General features: G+C 52.8%; 1 protein-coding gene across 1 annotated transcript; it reads right to left on the reverse strand.

Moving 5' to 3' along the window:
- Window positions 1-838: 838 nt before the first annotated feature.
- Window positions 839-18,161, reverse strand: SYNDIG1L (synapse differentiation inducing 1 like). The gene is made up of 4 exons (XM_059849980.1): window positions 18,020-18,161; window positions 5,519-5,971; window positions 4,169-4,306; window positions 839-2,562 (listed from the first exon to the last, which is right to left on the reverse strand). Exons 2-4 carry the CDS (start codon window positions 5,945-5,947, stop codon window positions 2,404-2,406), a joined length of 726 nt encoding a protein of 241 aa, XP_059705963.1. The 5' UTR covers window positions 5,948-5,971; window positions 18,020-18,161; the 3' UTR covers window positions 839-2,403.
- Window positions 18,162-18,659: the final 498 nt, after the last annotated feature.

The raw sequence follows: 18,659 nt of genomic DNA on the forward strand, positions 1-18,659 counted from the left end.
TGGGGTTCAGAGGCATGGGTTGCCCATGGCAAGTGGGCTGAAGACCCCCCACCCTTGGAAGCCCCTGGAGGGAACCAGCTGGAAGAATTACAAATTCAGAAGCAAATGTTGTATCTTATTGTAGATTCTGGTCTGGCAGCCCAAATAATTTTGTCTCGATCGGAATCAGCAGGGACCCTCCACTGCTGCTGATTCCAGGGTACTTGAAGGGGAGGGATGAGGAGGGCTTTAGCTGGAACAGCAGTGAACTGGGGGTGGTGGGGCTGGTCACCCCTGCTGCAGATGCACCCACAGACATCTCCTCTCCTGAAATAATGCTCTTGCTTAGTTATTTGGAGGGATGGACATCCAGGAACGCTGAGCACATGCAGGAGAGGGGAATGAAAACCATCACATGGGTGCCAGGTGAGTCTCCCCCTTATTACTCTTCTCTAAGGCCACCTCATCTCTTTTGGACATTCCAGCCCTTCACTGCAAATTCTGCCTCTCTGTCTGCCATCAGAAGCAAGATCTGCTTATTTCCTCCTGATGTTTGTGTTTTTCTGCCCTTTTTCAAGCAGATTTCATGCTTCTACTACACACAGATACTCCAGTGTCTGTCCCTAATTTTTGTCCCACTACACAGGGGAAAAAGAAGCCTACACCACCATCCTGCTCTCGGTGGTATTTGCCCACTGTGATTTACACTGAAATACACCTGCCTCCAAGATACCCAGACACCAGCTAGATGATAACTTGCTTCAGGAACAGCACAAACACCTCCTGCTTTAAGTGAGTGCGGCACTCTTGTGAAGCTCACCTCTTTGATAGCCAGCTCCACATTATTATAAACAGAGTCTTTTCTCCTGCTTTTTTTTATTAGTTCTTCCATGTTAAAAAACATAATGGGAACTTTCAGACCAGCTTCTGTACAGGTCTCTGATGCACTTCTCTCTTTTATGGCTCAAGTACAATGGGAATTGCAGACATTAACATGCTTCTTTAGGATGAAATGTACATTTGAATGGCACCCAGCTGGAGGAACATGCTGCATCTCTTGCAAAGCTGGCTGCACCCTGCCCAGAAACTCTGGAAAGGGGGTGAGGGATGCCCAGAGTCTGCCTGCAGTCTCCTGCACATGGGGAAAAGAGGCAACTGGAGAGCCAGAGAGAGGAGGGATGGTCAAAGGTGGATGCTGGAGAGTGGGGGGTGAGGCAAGGTTTCTTAACGCCAGCCCTTTGGGGCAACCATTGCCTTCATATCCACTTCTGAAGCATTTAATGTGTTGCTGAAAATATACAAATAAGCAAAAGTAAGATGTTCGGGGGAGAGGGGGGTGCTTGGTATTTCCTTGTTACCAGAGGCTTTTGTATGGGTGGAGATACCTCTCTCTAAGGCACGGGAAGGAGTGTGTTGAGGACACCCTGTGTCTCAGGCTCCTTCCACGTCTCCTCCTTCTCTGGATCTCATCCCCTCACAAACAGCACTCCCACCCCAGATTCTGGAGGTTTTGTCAGCCGTTTCTCTCCATCCCTCTTTGTGTGCAGGGCCCTGACCTAGCACAAGGAGTGGAATCCTTCAAGGCCAGCACCCCTCCCAGGACACTTCTTAGGTAGAGATTTCCATTACAAATCTTTTGGGGGCCCAGCACTCTGGGACGGCAACCTTATGAGGGCTCTGACTTGGGATCATCATGGCAGTCACTATTAACACAGAGAAAACCTCGCTGTCTCTACCGGCTTGCGCCAACAATAGGAGAAATGGTGTGCAGCCACCAGCCTGCCTTCCTCCTTGGGATGTTTTCCTGTGGATCAGGGGTCTGTCTGCAGAGGGATGCAGAGAGCATGCCTGTTGGTCTTGTCCACGCTCTGTCCTCCTACTTCACTGCAGCTGAGGGGTCAGGCCACCCCATGGCACTGAAGTGAGAATGTTGTCCCCATCACAGGAGTCTGGAGACCCCACCAGGACGTTGGCCTCCCAGAAGAAGCAGCAGTCATTCCCTGGCACCATACCCCCTCTTCTCCCTGTGTGTACCCTTCATGGGCCAAGCCTGGGCAAGTGATGGATCTCCCAGCTGCAGGGCTGAGAAGGGAAGCTGTAGCCCCCGATGGGGGTGGTTGCACCAGCCCAGCAGCAGCCTGTGGTTTCTCTCCTGCACATCTTCCACCAGGCAAATGTGCTCCTCCTTGTCCCAGCAGCCAGGCTGGTGCTCAATTCCCTGTTGTTAGATGGTCACACGCCACAGGCTCAGGGAGAACAGGGGTCTACTGTTTGTCTGAAAGAGGAAGAAACCTGCACAGGACATCCATGCTGGGGCCCTGCTGTGCAAGCAGCCCTTGCAGGCACTGGTGCTCTGTGCTCCACAGGAAAGCTCAATCCCAGAAGGGTCAGCGGCCAGGGATGGCAGTGACATGCAGGTGGCAGCTACACGTGGCCCCCTTTGGAGAGATAAGCGATCAGTGCTACCACCACCCCGATGTACACTCCTGTGCCAATGGTGATGGAGAGCGCGGCAAGGAACAGAGCTCGGCGGGAAGCTGAACTGGCCAGATGAAAATCTCCTTTGGAGACAGCCTTGCTGGTCTGGAAGGAGAAGAAATGCTTGTTGCTCACAGCTGTACCAACCTGGCCTTTAACCAGCATGCAGTTGTTTCACTACTGAGTCAGTGCTTCTGGCCACTGCACCCCATGGAGGCTGGGAGCAGACAGCAAGGTGTCTGTCAGTCTGGGAGGGCTCAGAACAGCAGTGCCACCTGCACACATTTCCCTGTGGATTTTGCCTCCAAGGGAAGCATGGGCTTCAGCTACTTGTCTGAAAGCACCCATCTGGGCACACAGCCAGAGCTGTGAGTGGGTGGCTGGACTCTTGTGAGACCTCAGTGTTTGGGGTGGTGGCTGTGTGGTACTGACCAGACCCCAGTGCACCCTATACAGAGATGTAATGAGAACTGCCTAGGCTCAGGGAGCTGACTCTTGATGGCATGGTCTGCTGGTCCAGCTGTGCTGTCATCTAATTTTTCCTGCATGGGTTTTCAGCTGAAGCCAATTTGCTGCTGAAGGGCTGATGAAACCAGCAGTGGAGACAGATCCTTATCTCTCTGGAAAAGGATGGCAACTTCAAGCTTCTCTGAGTGCTCAGGGCATATTCCAACATGCTCTTGTTACCTGCTGCTTGAGTTCAAGTTGCCAGGTGGGCATCAATGCACTCAATGTGCAAAGACACCAAAAAATATATGGTCCTTGTCTCAGTGAGTGAACAAAGGGGGTAGTTATAGAAAATGGAGCTAGACATAAACTGCCCCACCAACATCACCACGTGAAGAGTGCACTGTGCTATCTTGCACTATGTGGAAAAAGGTGAAATCAACTGCTCCTTGGGGTCCTAATCAATTAATGCTCCCCCTACCTCTCACCAACTCTGTGTCAGTAACTCATATTTTTCCACGTCTGTTCCTGTCCTTTTGATTTAACTTCTTAATGCCTCCTCCCATCTGTTCTTGGTACAGCAGCATCTATGCAAATGTAGAGTAAATCCTCTGGCTCTGCATGAATTATTCTGGGTCAACAGCAATGTAAGTGAGCCCAGGCTCCAGGCTAAGTCCTCAGGGATGCAACAGTTCCTGTGAGCTGTTGCAGCCTGAGGGCCATTACCTCTCCAGCTTCTGCCAGCCTGGCACTGGCTCCCACAGGTCAGCCAAAGTGCATCAGAAACAAGTACAAGAGAGGAGCTGTAGTGTGATATGGACACCAAGCTCTCTTTGCCTCCAGCTGCCAGAGCAGCCTGGCTCCTGTGGCATGAGCTGCCTCAGTCTGGGCCATAGTGTAGAACCTTCACATTACTGGAGAATGGGAGGACAGGTGGGAAAATGTCATTTTGCTGAACCTGGCTGGAGGGTCAGGAGCTGGGCAAGGGGCCAAGAGGAGCCCCAGTTCCCTAAATAATAGCTAGAAAACCCAAAGGAAAAGCCTGACCTCCAGTAACCCACACCAGAAGTGGAGGGGTTCCAACACCATAACACTTGTGGAGACATCCAGGAGCACCCTTTGTCTCAGCCCCTGGAGTTATGGCTATGGCACAGAGATGAGCCTTAGATTCAGAAAGGTGCTGGTCACCTCCATGGGCCACTGAGGCTTTCAGGGCCCTTGCTGTAGCACTTGGCACATGCAGGCAAGCAAAGGGATTCCTTACCCCTTGGGAGAAGTAGAAGGCAGCAATCCCCAGGGGCCAGAAGCAACACAGCATGGAGAAAAGGGCCAAGCCCAAGTGGTCCCGGGGGGGAAGCATCAGGAAATGATCCTCGCTTTCGCTGTCGCTGGAGGAGTCGCTCTGCAAAACCAGATGGATTCAGCACATGCCCACCTCCCCGTGCCCTCTGCAGGCTGCATCTCAGCACCTCGCCTCCCAGCTCCCACTCTCTCCTGATCCCATCACATGTTCTCATACAATTCCCACTGGCAAATTCAAGGAGTAAATTTCAAAAATATTTTTTGATTCTTCAGCATGGTTTGATGAGGAACAATGTAGCTCAGCAAATTGGATTCTCGGCTCCCTGACAGAGCAAATGCTGGGGGTCTGGGATTTCCCTGGGTTAGAGAGAGTCTTAAACTGAAATGTCTTTAGCTTTGGCAGAACGGACTCTTTGTCAGCTTAAACAAACTTAAACAGAGTGACTTATCCCCATTAGAGTCTAGGAGATCAATATCTTGCTAAACTAATTTAGGAAGTGAGGGAAAGCATTTGAAGTGGAGCCTCCATTGCAGGGCAGCCTGCCCTGTCCCCTTAGTGAGCCACTGCTCGGTGGCTGTGGGGAGCCCTCTTGCCTTTGGGCACTGCTGGGCCAGCCTCAGACCACCCTGCAGGTGATGTGTCTTGGTGGGGAAGGGATGCAGAGGTGGGGACGTCCCTGCTGCCATCTGAACAGGCTATGTCACCCACACCAAAAGAAGCAGAGCTGTGCTGGGTCATCAGGCATCAGCTCCAGTGAGCTCTGAGACCCTCTCCCACCTCTCAAGATCCTGGATGATGTTTCCCAGCCTTGGCACCACTGTTCAAACACAGCACAGGAAGGAGGCTGCTTTGTCAGCTCTCATTCTTCCTGTGCAGGATTCATCCTGTCTTTATACATAAAGCTTTCTCTCAGCTGCTGCCATCACGCATGTGAATTTTGCTGTTATGCAAGAATTGCTGTTTCTCTTTAGTTCGTGTGCCCCAGCAGCGGCAGGCTGCCCTTCTCAAAGCATTCCTATTTCCCAAGGGTCCTGCAGAGACCCACCTCCCTTTTGCTCCCAGCAGCAGGCAGCCAGGTTTCTCTTAGGGAAGCTGACTTCCTTCTAAGGTCAGCAGTGAGGAAAAAGGAGCAGAAATGATAAGGAAGAAGAAGAAATACTGAGTGCACAGGGAGGCTGGTGAGGCAGGAGATGGTAGGATTTGGGGGGATGTTCTGGGTAAAGAAGGGAGAATAAATTATCAAGAATTTGAACCAATGTCCAGAAAGAATGACCACAGGAGTCTAGTGCTATCCTACCTGTCCAAGCTCACCTCATACTCCTGGAGCTCCTCTTCCTCCACCTCATAGGAAACAGTTTGGATACGGATGTCACTCTCTACCAGGCAGGACCCTTGTGCCTCTTGCCCTTCAGGAGCTTCAGATGAAGACTCTTTGCTTTCTGTAAAAGTGGTCTCGCAGCTTTCCATCTTGCTGTCCTTGGCCTTGAGAGCAGTCTCATCCTTCACAAGGATGAAACTGGGGCCATACAAAGCTTCAACAGCCAGCTGCAGGGAACTGGCATCCAGCAGCTGGTGAGTCCTGGCACCACCAGTGTTTTGGAATATGTAGGAATACAGTTTCCCTTGGCAGCGATGGCTGGGGTAGTCCTGGCTGTGATGCTGGTGGTAAGAATAGCTGCTGCGCAGGTGGCCATTGGATTTGGCCAGGAGCGGGTTTTGGAGCTCACGCACGCTCTCCATGCTGCCGGCGGTGCTGGGGAGATCCTGCAGGAGCAGAGGGGGTGGGAGCGAGTAGGCTGTTACTTCAGCAAGGCAAGGGAGCAGAAAAGCACAGCCAATGTCAAGAGGCTAGTGGGAACAGAAAAATTTGGCAATGCTGGAGAAAACAAGACCCCTCCCCACCTCTGCACAGCTTGAATGCTATTTCCCCAGGTGGCAGCAAGATAAGGATGCAACCCTGCAGTAAGGTTATCTGATTCAGGCTGGATTAGCATGAGGAGTTGCTGTATCTATAATGCATCTTAAGTTGGCCATGTGCAGCCTGACAGGAAAGGACCTGCTGCATCTTTTCTGCTGGCTCATAATGTGTGCTGTGACAATGACTGACAGCACAGAAGTAGATAAGAGACTGACAATCATTCAAGGAGCCTCCCTGACTTCCCAAAGTAGAGGGCTGCATGGTGAATTATATCCCACTGGACACTACACATACATGACTTTCAGGTGAATAGGAAATTCTCTAGGACTCATCCAAGCCTGAACTGGGGCTGAGGCAAGGGAGGCAAGTTCCCCACCAAGGGAAGCCAGGGGGCTGCTGCGAGGACACGGAGGTGGTGTTTAGGCTGGGGTGGGAGTGTTGGATGCTCAGCCAGCTGTGAGGAGGAACAGAAAGATGTGGACATTAAAGGGGAGACTCCATGGGGTTTGGTCCACTTTGAAATGATGAAATTTTGAGTCAATGATCCATCACATCAAAGTGCTGTTTAAACCAGCTCCACCCCGGGTACGGTGGCAGCCAGCCAGCCTTGGCTCTGGGCACCAGCTTTAGAAAATGCTGAGTCCAGCGGAGATCCTCAGCTACAAATGTCAACATGGGTTTCTTCCTCAGGGAAATTCACCTCCCTCTCCTTTCCTCCATTTCAGAGTGCTGAAGGCATGTACTGCTCTCTTTTTTTTTTTCCCCATGAAAATTTTTCAGCTGAAATATTTCCACCCCTTTCCTTCAGAGGAGCATTTACTATTTTGGCTTTCCAACCCACCTTAGAACAAAGGAAAAGTACAGTGAAATATCAGCATTCTCAGGAGAGAGAAACAATTACTTTGCCCTCTTCACTACCCGAGCCCCAGGTTTTACAGTCTGTTTAGCATTTTCCCTGCTCCCAGACCATACCACCTTATTGCCTTGCAACCTCAAATGTTCTTGTTCTCCTTAGAGACCTGGGTCACTGACTCCTCTGCAGGATGCTGTGCAGCAGGGTCACACTTCCTCCTGCTGTAAGGATCCCTGAGGTGCACTAGGTTTTCTGATAGACAGCATATCATCTTGGCTTTAAATCTCAAGAGGGAAATATAAATAGAGAAACTGAAGACTTTAGAAATTGAAAAGCCCAAGTGGTCCTGTTTCCTTGGCCAAACTCTACCACACCATGCAGATGGAGAGCCGTGTATGGTTTTAAATGGACCTGTCCATTGGCTTTGTCTGGGGAGTGGTCATCACATTTCGGAAATCTGCTCAGGAAAATGGAACTCAGGAAAGCCCTCTCACGCTGCTAAAACACTGTGCATTTTGGTGAATGCCCTTCACTTCTCCCTTCCTAAAACTATTCCCTGCCTTCCACAGTCTCCCACCTTACTTATAAAGTTGGTAGTGGCTCGTGCAGCAGATGGCCATTAAGTATTTTCAAAATATTTAAGGGAGATGTATATTTATAGCAAAGATGGTTTTATTTTCTGCACAGACACAGAGAAGCTCATAGCTACAGCCCAGTTTTCAGACAAGGAAACCACAATCCTCTTCTTTGCTTACCTTAACACGTAAATAAGATTTCTAATAAAATAACCTCTTTTTTAACAAAACTGTTAGGAGAGACCAGTCACAAAGTGTCATTTGACAGCAGCAGCCAAAGCAGGAGCCCAGCACTAGCAATGGAAAATTGACATTTTTAGTACAGCATCCACGCCTTATTTCAAGAAATTTTTCTGGCAGCAAGCTAGGGTAGGAAGGAATGGGATCTTGCTGAGAGCTGCTGAAGGGAGTCAGTTCCAAATGTGTTGAGAAACACCAGCAGACAGACAGCGGGCAGGCTGCTGGCCCCTGGGCAGCAGGTGCTGCCTGTGTGGAAGCTGCTGTGCTTCTCACTTTGGGTCCTCAACAACAGGTTGGAGAAGGAGCAGAGCTGCACAGAAAAGCCATACGTTCACAGCAGCAAGCACTGGGAAACAGAGTGGGAGGGGGAAAGAAGGGAAAGGAGCTGGGAGGAATTGGAAACCTAAAAGGCAGTTTGGGAGGTGCCAGGGAAGCTGTATGGGAAGAGTGCATCTGTGCAGCTGGACTGCTGCTGGACGTGGACTCTGTTGAGTCCCAAAGGATGCTAGAAGGGCTACTGGGAGATGTCTCACTGACCTGGGCTCTGGGGAAGAGGCAGCAGGGGCTTGCAGGCAGCAAATGTCCTAGGGTGAACATATCTTGGAAAAATAACAGTGTGGGTATCAAAAGAAATCACAGGGAAAAACTCCTGAAGTATGAGGAAGTCAGTGAATGTGGGCTGGGCAGGGCTGAGGCTTCATCCCAGGGAAATGGGGTGAGCTCAAACCTTCCTGGTCCCTCAGATTGTCCTGGAGCTGTCTTTAGAGCAGAGCCAGGATCTTGGAGCTGCTGCACAAAGCATGGACAGGGCAGGGCTACAGCTAGAATGATTTAGCCTGTGCTAGTCCTGTACCCTCTGGAATGAAAAAAGATTTACCTGTACTAAAGTCTCTTTTCCTTGCTGCCTTCCACTCTTGGGCGTTGGGGCTCATGCTCTCCCTAGGAGACTGCAGGGACAAGGGGAAAAGGGCAGAAGAAAATCTCACAGTGCTTCTGATAAATAAGCAAGGGAGCCACCAACTGCAGCCTTCGTGCCCAGTCCTGGCATTTGCAGCAGTGGGGAGGGGACAATGAGGGCCAGTGTCACAGCACGCTTACAGCAGTGTGCTCAGCCCTGCTGGAGAGCAGCCAGGCTGAAACCTTCCTCTCCAATAATGGGGGAGATGAGAAAGGGTCCCAGTACCAGAGGGGTTAGAGATGCTTCCCACTCCTCAGTCACCAAGATCAGCACATCACACAGAGGCCGTGTACCGAATGGTCTGGGTTTGTAGGTGTAGACAAGGGCCATCAAGCCTCTAGAGATGACATTAAAGAGGGAATGGCAGAGAGGGTGAGGACCAGCCCTGCATGCACATGTTCAGGGAAGGAGAGAGTCAGACCAGCCCTGCAGTTGTCCCTAAACCCCATTTGGGTTATCTGAATCCTACAGGGAATTTAGCCACACAGGGATTAAAAAGGGAAGCCTAGTAATAAAATAAGCCTGGTGAGAAAGAAAGCCTGTTAATAAGCAAGCTTGGGGAAAGAGGAATGAAGTCAGAAGGTGAAAGCAAGAAAGCAGTAAAAGACAAAATTGTCAGAGTGGCCATTTTCTGTCTTTATTACCAGCAAGACTGGATAGAATGCATCTCCATCAGCCCCATGGGGCTGGTCTGGGCTGTACTGGCAGCAGAAAATGGAGGTGAGATGCTGCTAGGTGCATGGGGAGGAGGCACACACACAGATGTGCTGCTAGGTGCACAGGGAGGATGCACACACACAGATGTGCTGTTAGGTGCACAGGGAGGATGCACACACACAGATGTGCTGCTAGGTGCACAGAGAGGATGCACACACACAGATGTGCTGCTAGGTGCACAGGGAGGATGCACACACACAGATGTGCTGCTAGGTGCACAGGGAGGATGCACACACACAGATGTGCTGTTAGGTGCACAGGGAGGATGCACACACACAGATGTGCTGCTAGGTGCACAGGGAGGATGCACACACACAGATGTGCTGTTAGGTGCACAGGGAGGATGCACACACACAGATGTGCTGCTAGGTGCACAGAGAGGATGCACACACACAGATGTGCTGCTAGGTGCACAGGGAGGATGCACACACACAGATGTGCTGCTAGGTGCACAGGGAGGATGCACACACACAGATGTGCTGTTAGGTGCACAGGGAGGATGCACACACACAGATGTGCTGCTAGGTGCACAGGGAGGATGCACACACACAGATGTGCTGTTAGGTGCACAGGGAGGATGCACACACAGATGTGCTGTTAGGTGCACAGGGAGGATGCACACACACAGATGTGCTGCTAGGTGCACAGGGAGGATGCACACACACAGATGTGCTGTTAGGTGCACAGGGAGGATGCACACACACAGATGTGCTGTTAGGTGCACAGGGAGGATGCACACACAGATGTGCTGTTAGGTGCACAGGGAGGATGCACACACACAGATGTGCTGCTGGGTGCATGGGAGGATGCACACTCACAGATGTGCTGCTAGGTGCACAGGGAGGATGCACACACACAGATGTGCTGTTAGGTGCACGGGAAGGATGCACACACACAGATGTGCTGCTGCTGCACAGGGAAGACATGCACATACAATCATACAGGCACAACTTGGGCACACCTGGGAGGAGGCAGACTGTGGTGCCCTGCTGAGCTGAACCATTGCTGCAGCTCTGCTGCTGCCTGACAGCTGCTGGCTCCCTACTGAACTGCCTCCCCCTGTGCACGGCTGCTCCTGTAACCAGCTGGTTGAGCGGGCCCCCACACTCCCCAACCTGGTTGCAGCAGTCCCCAGCAGAGTGGGAAATGCACAGCTGTGTTGTGTACTCTCAGCTTCTTAAGGCAAGCACTGGATAAATTGAGCCAAAATAAGGCATGAAAATAAAGAGGTAGCAAATTTAGCTTTGTGTTTCACAGATCTCACCTCCACACCATATCCCCTGAGGCAGTTCTCAGGGGGACCCTTGGCACAGATGCTGGCTATGATAAGCCAGCTAATGATGAATTAAGTAGCTGTTCCAGGAATCAATCATCATTTAATTGCCCTGTCAAGCAAACACTCTGCCTTGCTTCCCGGGCTCATTAGCAGGTTGTGGCTGTGGTGCATGTCCCCAGACTCCAGAGTGAGAAGGTTAGCCCACACTGGCTGAAGGCTTTCCCCTTCAGGACAGCACCAGGGGAGGTCGGTGGCCTCAGGCATTGGTGTCCGGCTGCACTGCCATGCCCTGGCTGGTCTGAGGGCAGAGGACATTGTGAATGTATGCTCCTGGTCCAGCCAATATTAAGCAGCACAATGGCCAGGTACAGATGCCATAGACCCAGGACAGATGTGGGCCCACTCCTGATGGAAGAGGAAAGCATAGGAGATTTGTTTAGCACTTGTCCCTGAGCCCAGACCTTCCTAGAAGCTCTCAGGAGGTGCTTTGGCTCTTCTAAGCAGAGGCCCAGGTCCAGTCAGGACACAGTACCTCTGCTTCAGGGCATCCGAGCTGGTGATTCTGATGAAGAGAAAACCATCTCACAAAAGCTGCTAGGAAGCAAAGGCACAGCATTGCCTGGGCAGCTGTCATTTGGGAAAGGGGGGGAAGGAATGGCTGTGAGAGCTCATGGACAATGTGTCTGGCAGGAGTGGAACAAGCCCCCTCTCAGCCATAGGAGCCCATGCAGCAGCATGGATCCCTTGCATGTCTCAGCCCTGAGCCCTGCAGGGTGAACCACAGCTCAAGGGGAGAAGGAAGTGCTTTCATCAGCCCCACAGACATGATTGCAGAAAGCAGTTTGGCTCCTGTCAAGGCTGAAGCACTCCCATGGGTGCTTGTCTGACACCACTGCTTCTGGCCTGGGCACAGCACAAGCATGTAGATTGAGGGGCTGCTCATCCCCGGGGTGTAACAGAGCCTCCACCACTCCTGGGAAAGGTTGCTGAGGCACGAGCATGCAGTGAGGGGGCCTGGGGGCTGGAAAGGTCAGAGGGGTGATATGGGGGAGGCAGGTCTCAGTGTAGGGCAGGAGGGAAGGGTGGTGAGACATGATGGCCCCAACGGGGCTGGCAGAGATGGTACCCCGACAAAAAAAAAGAACACAGTGGGGAGAGCAGCGGGAAGGGAAATGGTGGGCAAGAAGCATGGGGCAGGGGAAGCAAAGGGATATCTAAGCCAGACAGAGAAGAACCCTGGCCACCAACACAGAGAAGAAAAGGACTATGAAGCTGCTGGAGGGGAAAGAGCTGGTGAGGACTAGGAGGGAAGGAAGAAAGTGACACATAGCCTGGACTTGTATTAGAGAGAGGATAGCTGAGGCATTTGTGATGTAGAGAATCTGATTCACATCTTTGATGCAGCTGGTTTGATAGAGCTGGAAGGGAGTGAATAAAATGCTTGTTCTGATCTCCTGACAGGTGGAAAGCCAGTACCAAAGGGCTGCTGGCTCCAACAGAGACTAAATTGCTCTGAGAATTGGGATGCGATGGGCTGCTTTTCAAGGATCACAAGTCAAATTGGGCAATTTCCAGATGGAAACCGGGTCTTTATTGTCTCTGATAAAAATGTTTCTCTGCGGCAGTGTTCTGACCCAGCTATGCTCAGAACTAAGGTGTTGCTCCTGATGGTAGGGAGCAGCAAATCCATCCCTGGGGCTGGCAGGGAAGAGCTGGACTGGTTTTGGAGAAGCAGTTCCAGGAGCTCTCCAGAGCTGGGGCTCCCACCCCTCTCTGTCCCCAGCAATCTGGACACACTGACCGTGATGATGTGATCATCAACAGGGGAGGAGCCGTGGAAACTCCGTCGCAGACATCCCCACAACACCCGGCTTCACTCCGGGCGTGCCTGCGCACAGGCTGTGCGGCGCCGGCAGGGTGGTCGCGGCTGCCGTGTCCCCCGCCTCGGCCGCGTCCGGCGCTCGCCAGGCGGCCACCAGGTGTCCCCGGCGCGCCGCGCAGCACCCGCCGAGCCGCCCGCACCGCCCCGCACCAACAGCCCCGAGCCGCCCGCACAGCCCCGCACCGCCCCGCACCAACAGCCCCGAACCGCCTGCACAGCCCCGCACCTCCCGCACAGCCTCGCACAGCCCCGCACCGCCCCGGCCGCTCCCGACCCTCAGCGTGGCGGGGCCGGGACGGCGCTTGCGGGCAAAGCCTGAGTCCGGTGCCTGTATGTCCAAATCGCTGGGGACGGCTACGGCGCCCCAACACCCCACGGCTGGCGTTGGCTCTTCTAGCGAGAGCACGGCGCCGGCCCGGGGTCGGAGCTCACCCAGCTGGCCGGGATGCGCCTCGCCGTGCCCCTCAGGCACCAAAGGTACGGCAAAGGTTCATCGAGCTGGCGATGCAGGAAGGAAGCATGGATGGTGATGGAGCTAGAGCACATGGCTGTGTGGGTGGCTAGGTGTAAAATTAGCAGTTTTGGACTCTCTCGGCATGCCCTTTTTTAAGCAGGAGACGCAAACAAGTAAATAAGGCGGCTGTCGGAAGTTTGTGCAGGCTGTTCTGCATACATGGGACCAGGGAGGAGAGCGGGCAGTGCCGGGGGGCTGCTCCTGCGGCTGGTCTGGAGCTGGAGGGCAGCAGAGTGGCCATGGGGTGCCCAGCTGAGGCACAGCAGAGTGGGTGACCTGACTGGTAGCGCTGGGTCAGGGAAGTGGACCAGGACAGGATCAGGGATGGGCAAGTACTGAAGGTTCTAACAGACACAGCGGGACTGTCCTCTCAGCCTCAGAGCACTCCTGATGGGTTTGCACCCAAACAAACAGCAGCCCTGCTGCACCCTCAACAAGAAGCCCCTGTGAGGGGCTTTAAAGGGGCACATGACCTCCAAACAAAGATGATGGATTGCTCTCACCAGAGGCTTCTTCACTTTCCTATATGGGGACCCAGCAGGGTTGCTGGGAGGCAGTGGGGGTCGGGGCAATGACTCCCAGGTGTGGTCGCTGCTGGGACTGTCAGCATCTCCATCCCTTTGGGACATTAGCCAGTGAAGATAGTTTTGGAAGCTGTTGGGCTCTCACTTCTCATCTGAGCCAAAAAATACCAGTCGGGGGTCAGAGGAGGCTAATTCCCCTGCTTGCTACAGCATCTAAATCACTGTCCTGGAGAAACATGAGCTCAGATTGCGTTTGGGATTCAACCTTCTCTTCCTCAGCTCAGGACCACCCTAAGGAATTACACTAAGACTGCTCTCTGGAGAGAGGGGCATTGGCATTCTGCCCTCAGTGTAGAAAACTTGGAAAGATCCACGTATGCAGAGGCACTGAGAGCCAAATCCACTGGCACCTCCAATGCCTCCAGCACAGAGGCAGCCCAACCCCTCCCCCGAGATCAGGCTCCTTGCTCAGAGTGCCCAAAGGGACAACAAGTATGCCACTGGACTGCTCACAGAGGTCCTTCAAGATATGTTTACTATCAAGACATTCTCTCTGCTGCTGGAAGATGCACAGACGCTCTTGCTGGCAGATTGTAATTTTGCTCATGGCTGATTTTCCTCTGCTAATGACTACAGTCCTCAATTTCACATCACGTTTTCTCCATCACTGTTTATACCCAGTATTGAACTGAACACAATGGTTATCCTAAATGGTTCCATGCTCTTCTCCAAGTAGGCACTTTTACCCATACTCTTTTCTCCAGTCCCATCATCTCTGCTTCAAGGCTCTTCTGCTCATGAGGTCCCACAGGCCGTTCATGGCTGCTGTTATTATGGAACCCTGCACCCCATTGTCCCCAGAGACCACTCTGAGACCATCAATGCCCTGTGCTGGAGCAGACCTGTGCCTCATGCTCCCCTCCAGGACCAGCTGTGCTCCCCTTTGCCCTGCAGCCCAGCCTGGGACCATGTGTAGGTCTGCATCCCAGATCTCCCTTCAACATCCTGGCACCCAGCACAGAAGTGGTCAGGCAGATGGGACCTGGCTTTCTTCCAGGTGAGAGACTTGCACCATCCAAGACCAAAATGGGGACAGGGATGTAGCACTCAAGGTGGCAGCAGTTGTTGGGGGCACAGAAAGATGTCCTCCCCTTCACAGCTGTGGCTTGCTGATAGAGCAGCTTAGCCACAGCACCTAACTCCATCCTCACATCTCCCTGAAAATCCCCCTCTTATCAATTGAAGCTGGCAATGTAAAGCGTCTGTTAAGAACTGCTCATTTGTCTCTGTTCAGAACATCCCCGTACTCAAATGATTCATTAGCACCCTGAAGGCTAGTGCATGCGGCACCCTCCTCTCCCCACTGCCCTGTTTATTTTATCCATGTCTCCCTGCCTTCAGCTCAGGCCTATTTCCACCTTGCTTACTGTGTCCTGATTCTCCTGGGGTTTCACAAGACTCCTCTGTAGTTCAGACCTTTAATTCATCTGCCAATGATGCGCCCTCTCTTTAAAAACGAACTTAAGTTGTGGAGATGACACCTTCCTAGCTTACTTTTCAAAACCCTAAGTTTCCAAATATCAGAAGTAAGAGGACTTCCTGGTCCAGCAAATGAGTGGATTGCTGTCTCCCCATCTGGCAAACATCTGCAGGCCCAGACAAACTTCAAGGTGTTAAAATTATTACTAGGGTCAGAAAGTGCAATCCAAACCAGATGCTGACAGTCTCTTCCATATTCCAAAATTCCATATTGCCAAACAATACTCAAGTGGAGACGTGCCCCCTGAGTTTGAGGAGGGGCAGTTCACACTGGTTTATTCTATTGTCAGGAATATAATGAGAGGAAAGGCAGCAGCTTGTCCACAACCCTTGTCCATCCCACAGTATCAGACTCCAGGATGATGGAGAGGATAGGGCCAAATTTTCTTCCAAATAGTATGGAAAGCTGCTACAAAACAACATCACATTTTCTTTTCCATGACCTGGTCAAGTTGCCTTGCTGAGGCACTTTCTGGACTGCTCCTTCATTTGCTGTATGGATGTTTTCCATTTCTTCCTGGCCCATTTCTCTTCCTAGCCCATGACACCACCCCCCTGGGAGAGGACTCAGCTTGCTTCTTGCACCCATCCAGAGGCACAGTGTGTTGAAAGAGGCAGCTGTGCACTGGGTGAGCTGCACTGTTAATCCTGTGTGGGCTGAGGGAGGACATTCTGCTCATGGTGTTTCCCTCCCAGCATATTCCTGCAGAGTGGGGACCCTCTTGTCCTTCCCTGCCTCTATGGAAGTCATGGAGAGCAGGAAGGATTTGCAGAGAAACCTCTGCCTAGCTCAGGAGCAGCATCAGTGTGGCTGTCACACATGGCATTGAATCTCTGATGTGCCTTGGGCCAATTTTTCACACCAGCTGTTGAGCTTCCAGACACATAGCTTGGGGACAAATCCTGCAACCAGCTCTGGTTTTCAAAACATACCTGAAGTGTTTTACTCCAAAAGGAAGATGGTTTAAGTGATGCACCCAAGAAACACTGGGGATCATTGCAGCCTTCCCTTCCAGGCTGAGCAAAGTGTTTGGCTTGCTGCCTTTTTCACTTGACAGAGAAACAGGCACAGAAGAACAATTTGGAGGAAACCTGTAACAGAATTTTTTTTCTCTGTAATGCTGTGCCTTGGCCCTTCACTTAGAAAAGCCAATCATTTGCCCATCTCTAACTCTACAAATAGAGAAATTCTGTCTGAAGATGTTGCCTGAAATTACCACCCTGAAAGCAGCAATGGGGCTGCAGCTCCTGCAAGTGGTACCTGCAGTCACAGGCTCAGGTCCAGAACTTCAAAAACTAGGCAGGAAAAGAGGGGCAGAAAGTGCAGAGCTTTGGACTACCTAGTGAAGTCAAAGATGGTCCTGGGAAGATGTCAGTACATCCCAACACAAGCAGAGGGGCTGTGATGGGGGGCAAACAAACCAAAATGGCCTGAAGTGCCCATGCCAGGGCCCCACCGACTGCTCTGCCATAAGCTCCTGGGCTGGGCAGGATTGGCCCTTTTGGGGCTTGCTCCAGGGAGCTTGTAGGTTGTAAAGGGAGATTTTAAGGACCATTTTTTTTCTGAGTACTTGGTCACTACTCTGCAAGCGATGGTGATGTCTGCAGGCTGGGCTGAGGGTGGGAAGGAGCTGGGTACCATGCAAAAGCAGGGATCTGCTGTACAAATTCACTGTGCTAGAGCTGCAGCAAATTACTCATTCTTTAATAATGGTGTTTATTACCTGCCTCTAACGGTGGCTCAGGGAGACAAAGTGAAGTGGATTCAGCTCCCCAAAGCTCTAGCCCTGCCAGCTGTTTTTATGACACAAGAAACTTTTGCCAGAGAAATGCAGTTCACTGCATTTTGGCTTGGGTAATTTCTTCTCATGACAATCTACAAAGTAACCAGCAACTATCCCTCAGAGACCTAAGCTATTTTTTTCCTTCTGGGTAGCAGGCAGGCTCAGACCCCACTTCTCTGGTTTCCCCTGGTATTTATATAGTGCTACCTTCCTCCTGGGAAAAAGGTTTCTACTGGTGACAGATCCAAGCTAAATGAAAAGGGAATTTATCTTTTTCAGAATAAAGGAAGCAGCCCAGTAAAATGGGTTTGGGAGAGCAGCATGGCTTTTGTGAAACCCGCAGCAGCTTCGGAGAAGGAATTCTAAATAGGCACTGGGTAGAGAAGGAAAGTGCTTCCCATTGAAACTCCTGAACGAGTGGCTTTTTCCCCCAGACACAAAATGGGAGGTCATCCTCAGGACTACAGGGAGATGGTGCTGCTCAGGGAAGTCGTGTCGTTGGCATAAGTCACGGCACCGTCAATAGCTGTATCTGCCGAGGTCCCCGGACTGCTCCCCTGCCCAGCTGCATCCCGCGGATAGCCGGCAGTGGCGTGGCTCCCGCCGGCTGATGAGGCTTCTCAGAAGAAGAAAACCACCCCCAAACTTCAGCCAGCGGCTGAGCTGCCACCCGGGAGGGAGTCCTGAAGGCAGCCTGGGTCCAAGGTGTCATTGCAATTGCTCCGACATATCTGGCCTCCAAAACTTTGGTTGAAATCCTTATATTTTGGCCACCTCAGAGCCTCTGACGAGGTAATTTGTCCTGGTTTCTCCAGATTGTAGCCTTTCATTTTTACACCCCCCAACGTATTTTCTGACCCCCTGGAGCCAGCTCGAGCTCGGCGCGAGGCTGCCTTTCCCTGGGGACGTGCTGCCATCCCACCGGAGCAGCCTGGGGACCCCGGGGGCGAGCTCCCGGACCCCCCGGGAACGCCGACCCGCCCGGGTGCCATCGGGGGTGCCCCCACCCGAGAGCCGTACGCGGGTCCTTACCTGCGTGTCGAGGGAGGGCTCACCCGCCAAGTTGGAGCACCGGCGGCAGGAGTGGAGAGGCGGCGGCTGGCATGACGGCGGCCGGCAGCGGCTCGGCGGCCCCGCCGCGGCCTGAGGCCGGGTGGGCGCCCGGCGGCCCTGCGGCGGGCCCGGCCGCGGCCGTGGGGAGCGGCGGGAGCGGCGGAGCCCGGCCGGTGCCGGAGTGCGGCAGCGCGGAGCACGGCGCGGTGCCGGCGGGGAGCGGCGCAGCGCCCCGGCTGCGGCCGGACCGCGCTTCACCTCCGCGCCCGCAGAGCCGCGCTCGGCGCTGCTGCGATCAGCGGCTCGAGGGCTGGCGGAGGGGAGCCGCGCCGCTGCTCCCGACGTGACTGCTTCTCCTGCTGCTTCCGAGAACACGGCACAAACTCTCTCCTTTCTCTTCGGATCGCTGCATTTCCCAGGGCACAGCCCTTCCCACTCCCCCAGCAAGGGAAAGACCCAGCGCCAGCGAGCAGAGTTTAAAGGAAAAGGATAAAAGCGATTTCTCGCTGCCCGAGCCGGTGCTGAGGGGACAGGCAGCACGGCCTGGGGGCTGCACCCCAGGGGCAGCAAGCTCGTTTGCTGGCTCAGTCAGGTATTTTTCTGCCCTGCTCCGTAAGAA

The sequence above is a fragment of the Haemorhous mexicanus genome, chromosome 6, assembly GCF_027477595.1.
Source record: "Haemorhous mexicanus isolate bHaeMex1 chromosome 6, bHaeMex1.pri, whole genome shotgun sequence".
Taxonomy (NCBI): Eukaryota; Metazoa; Chordata; class Aves; order Passeriformes; family Fringillidae; genus Haemorhous; species Haemorhous mexicanus.

Excerpts from the sequence above, each read along its gene's own strand:
- SYNDIG1L (XM_059849980.1), bottom strand. The coding sequence starts at position 5,947 with ATGGAGAGCGTGCGTGAGCTCCAAAACCCGCTCCTGGCCAAATCCAAT. Across the intron at positions 4,307-5,518 it reads AGGAGCTCCAGGAGTATGAG|AGCGACTCCTCCAGCGACAG; the intron begins GTGAGCTTGGAC and ends CTGGTTTTGCAG. Across the intron at positions 2,563-4,168 it reads CCTTCTACTTCTCCCAAGGG|ACCAGCAAGGCTGTCTCCAA; the intron begins GTAAGGAATCCC and ends TTCTCCTTCCAG.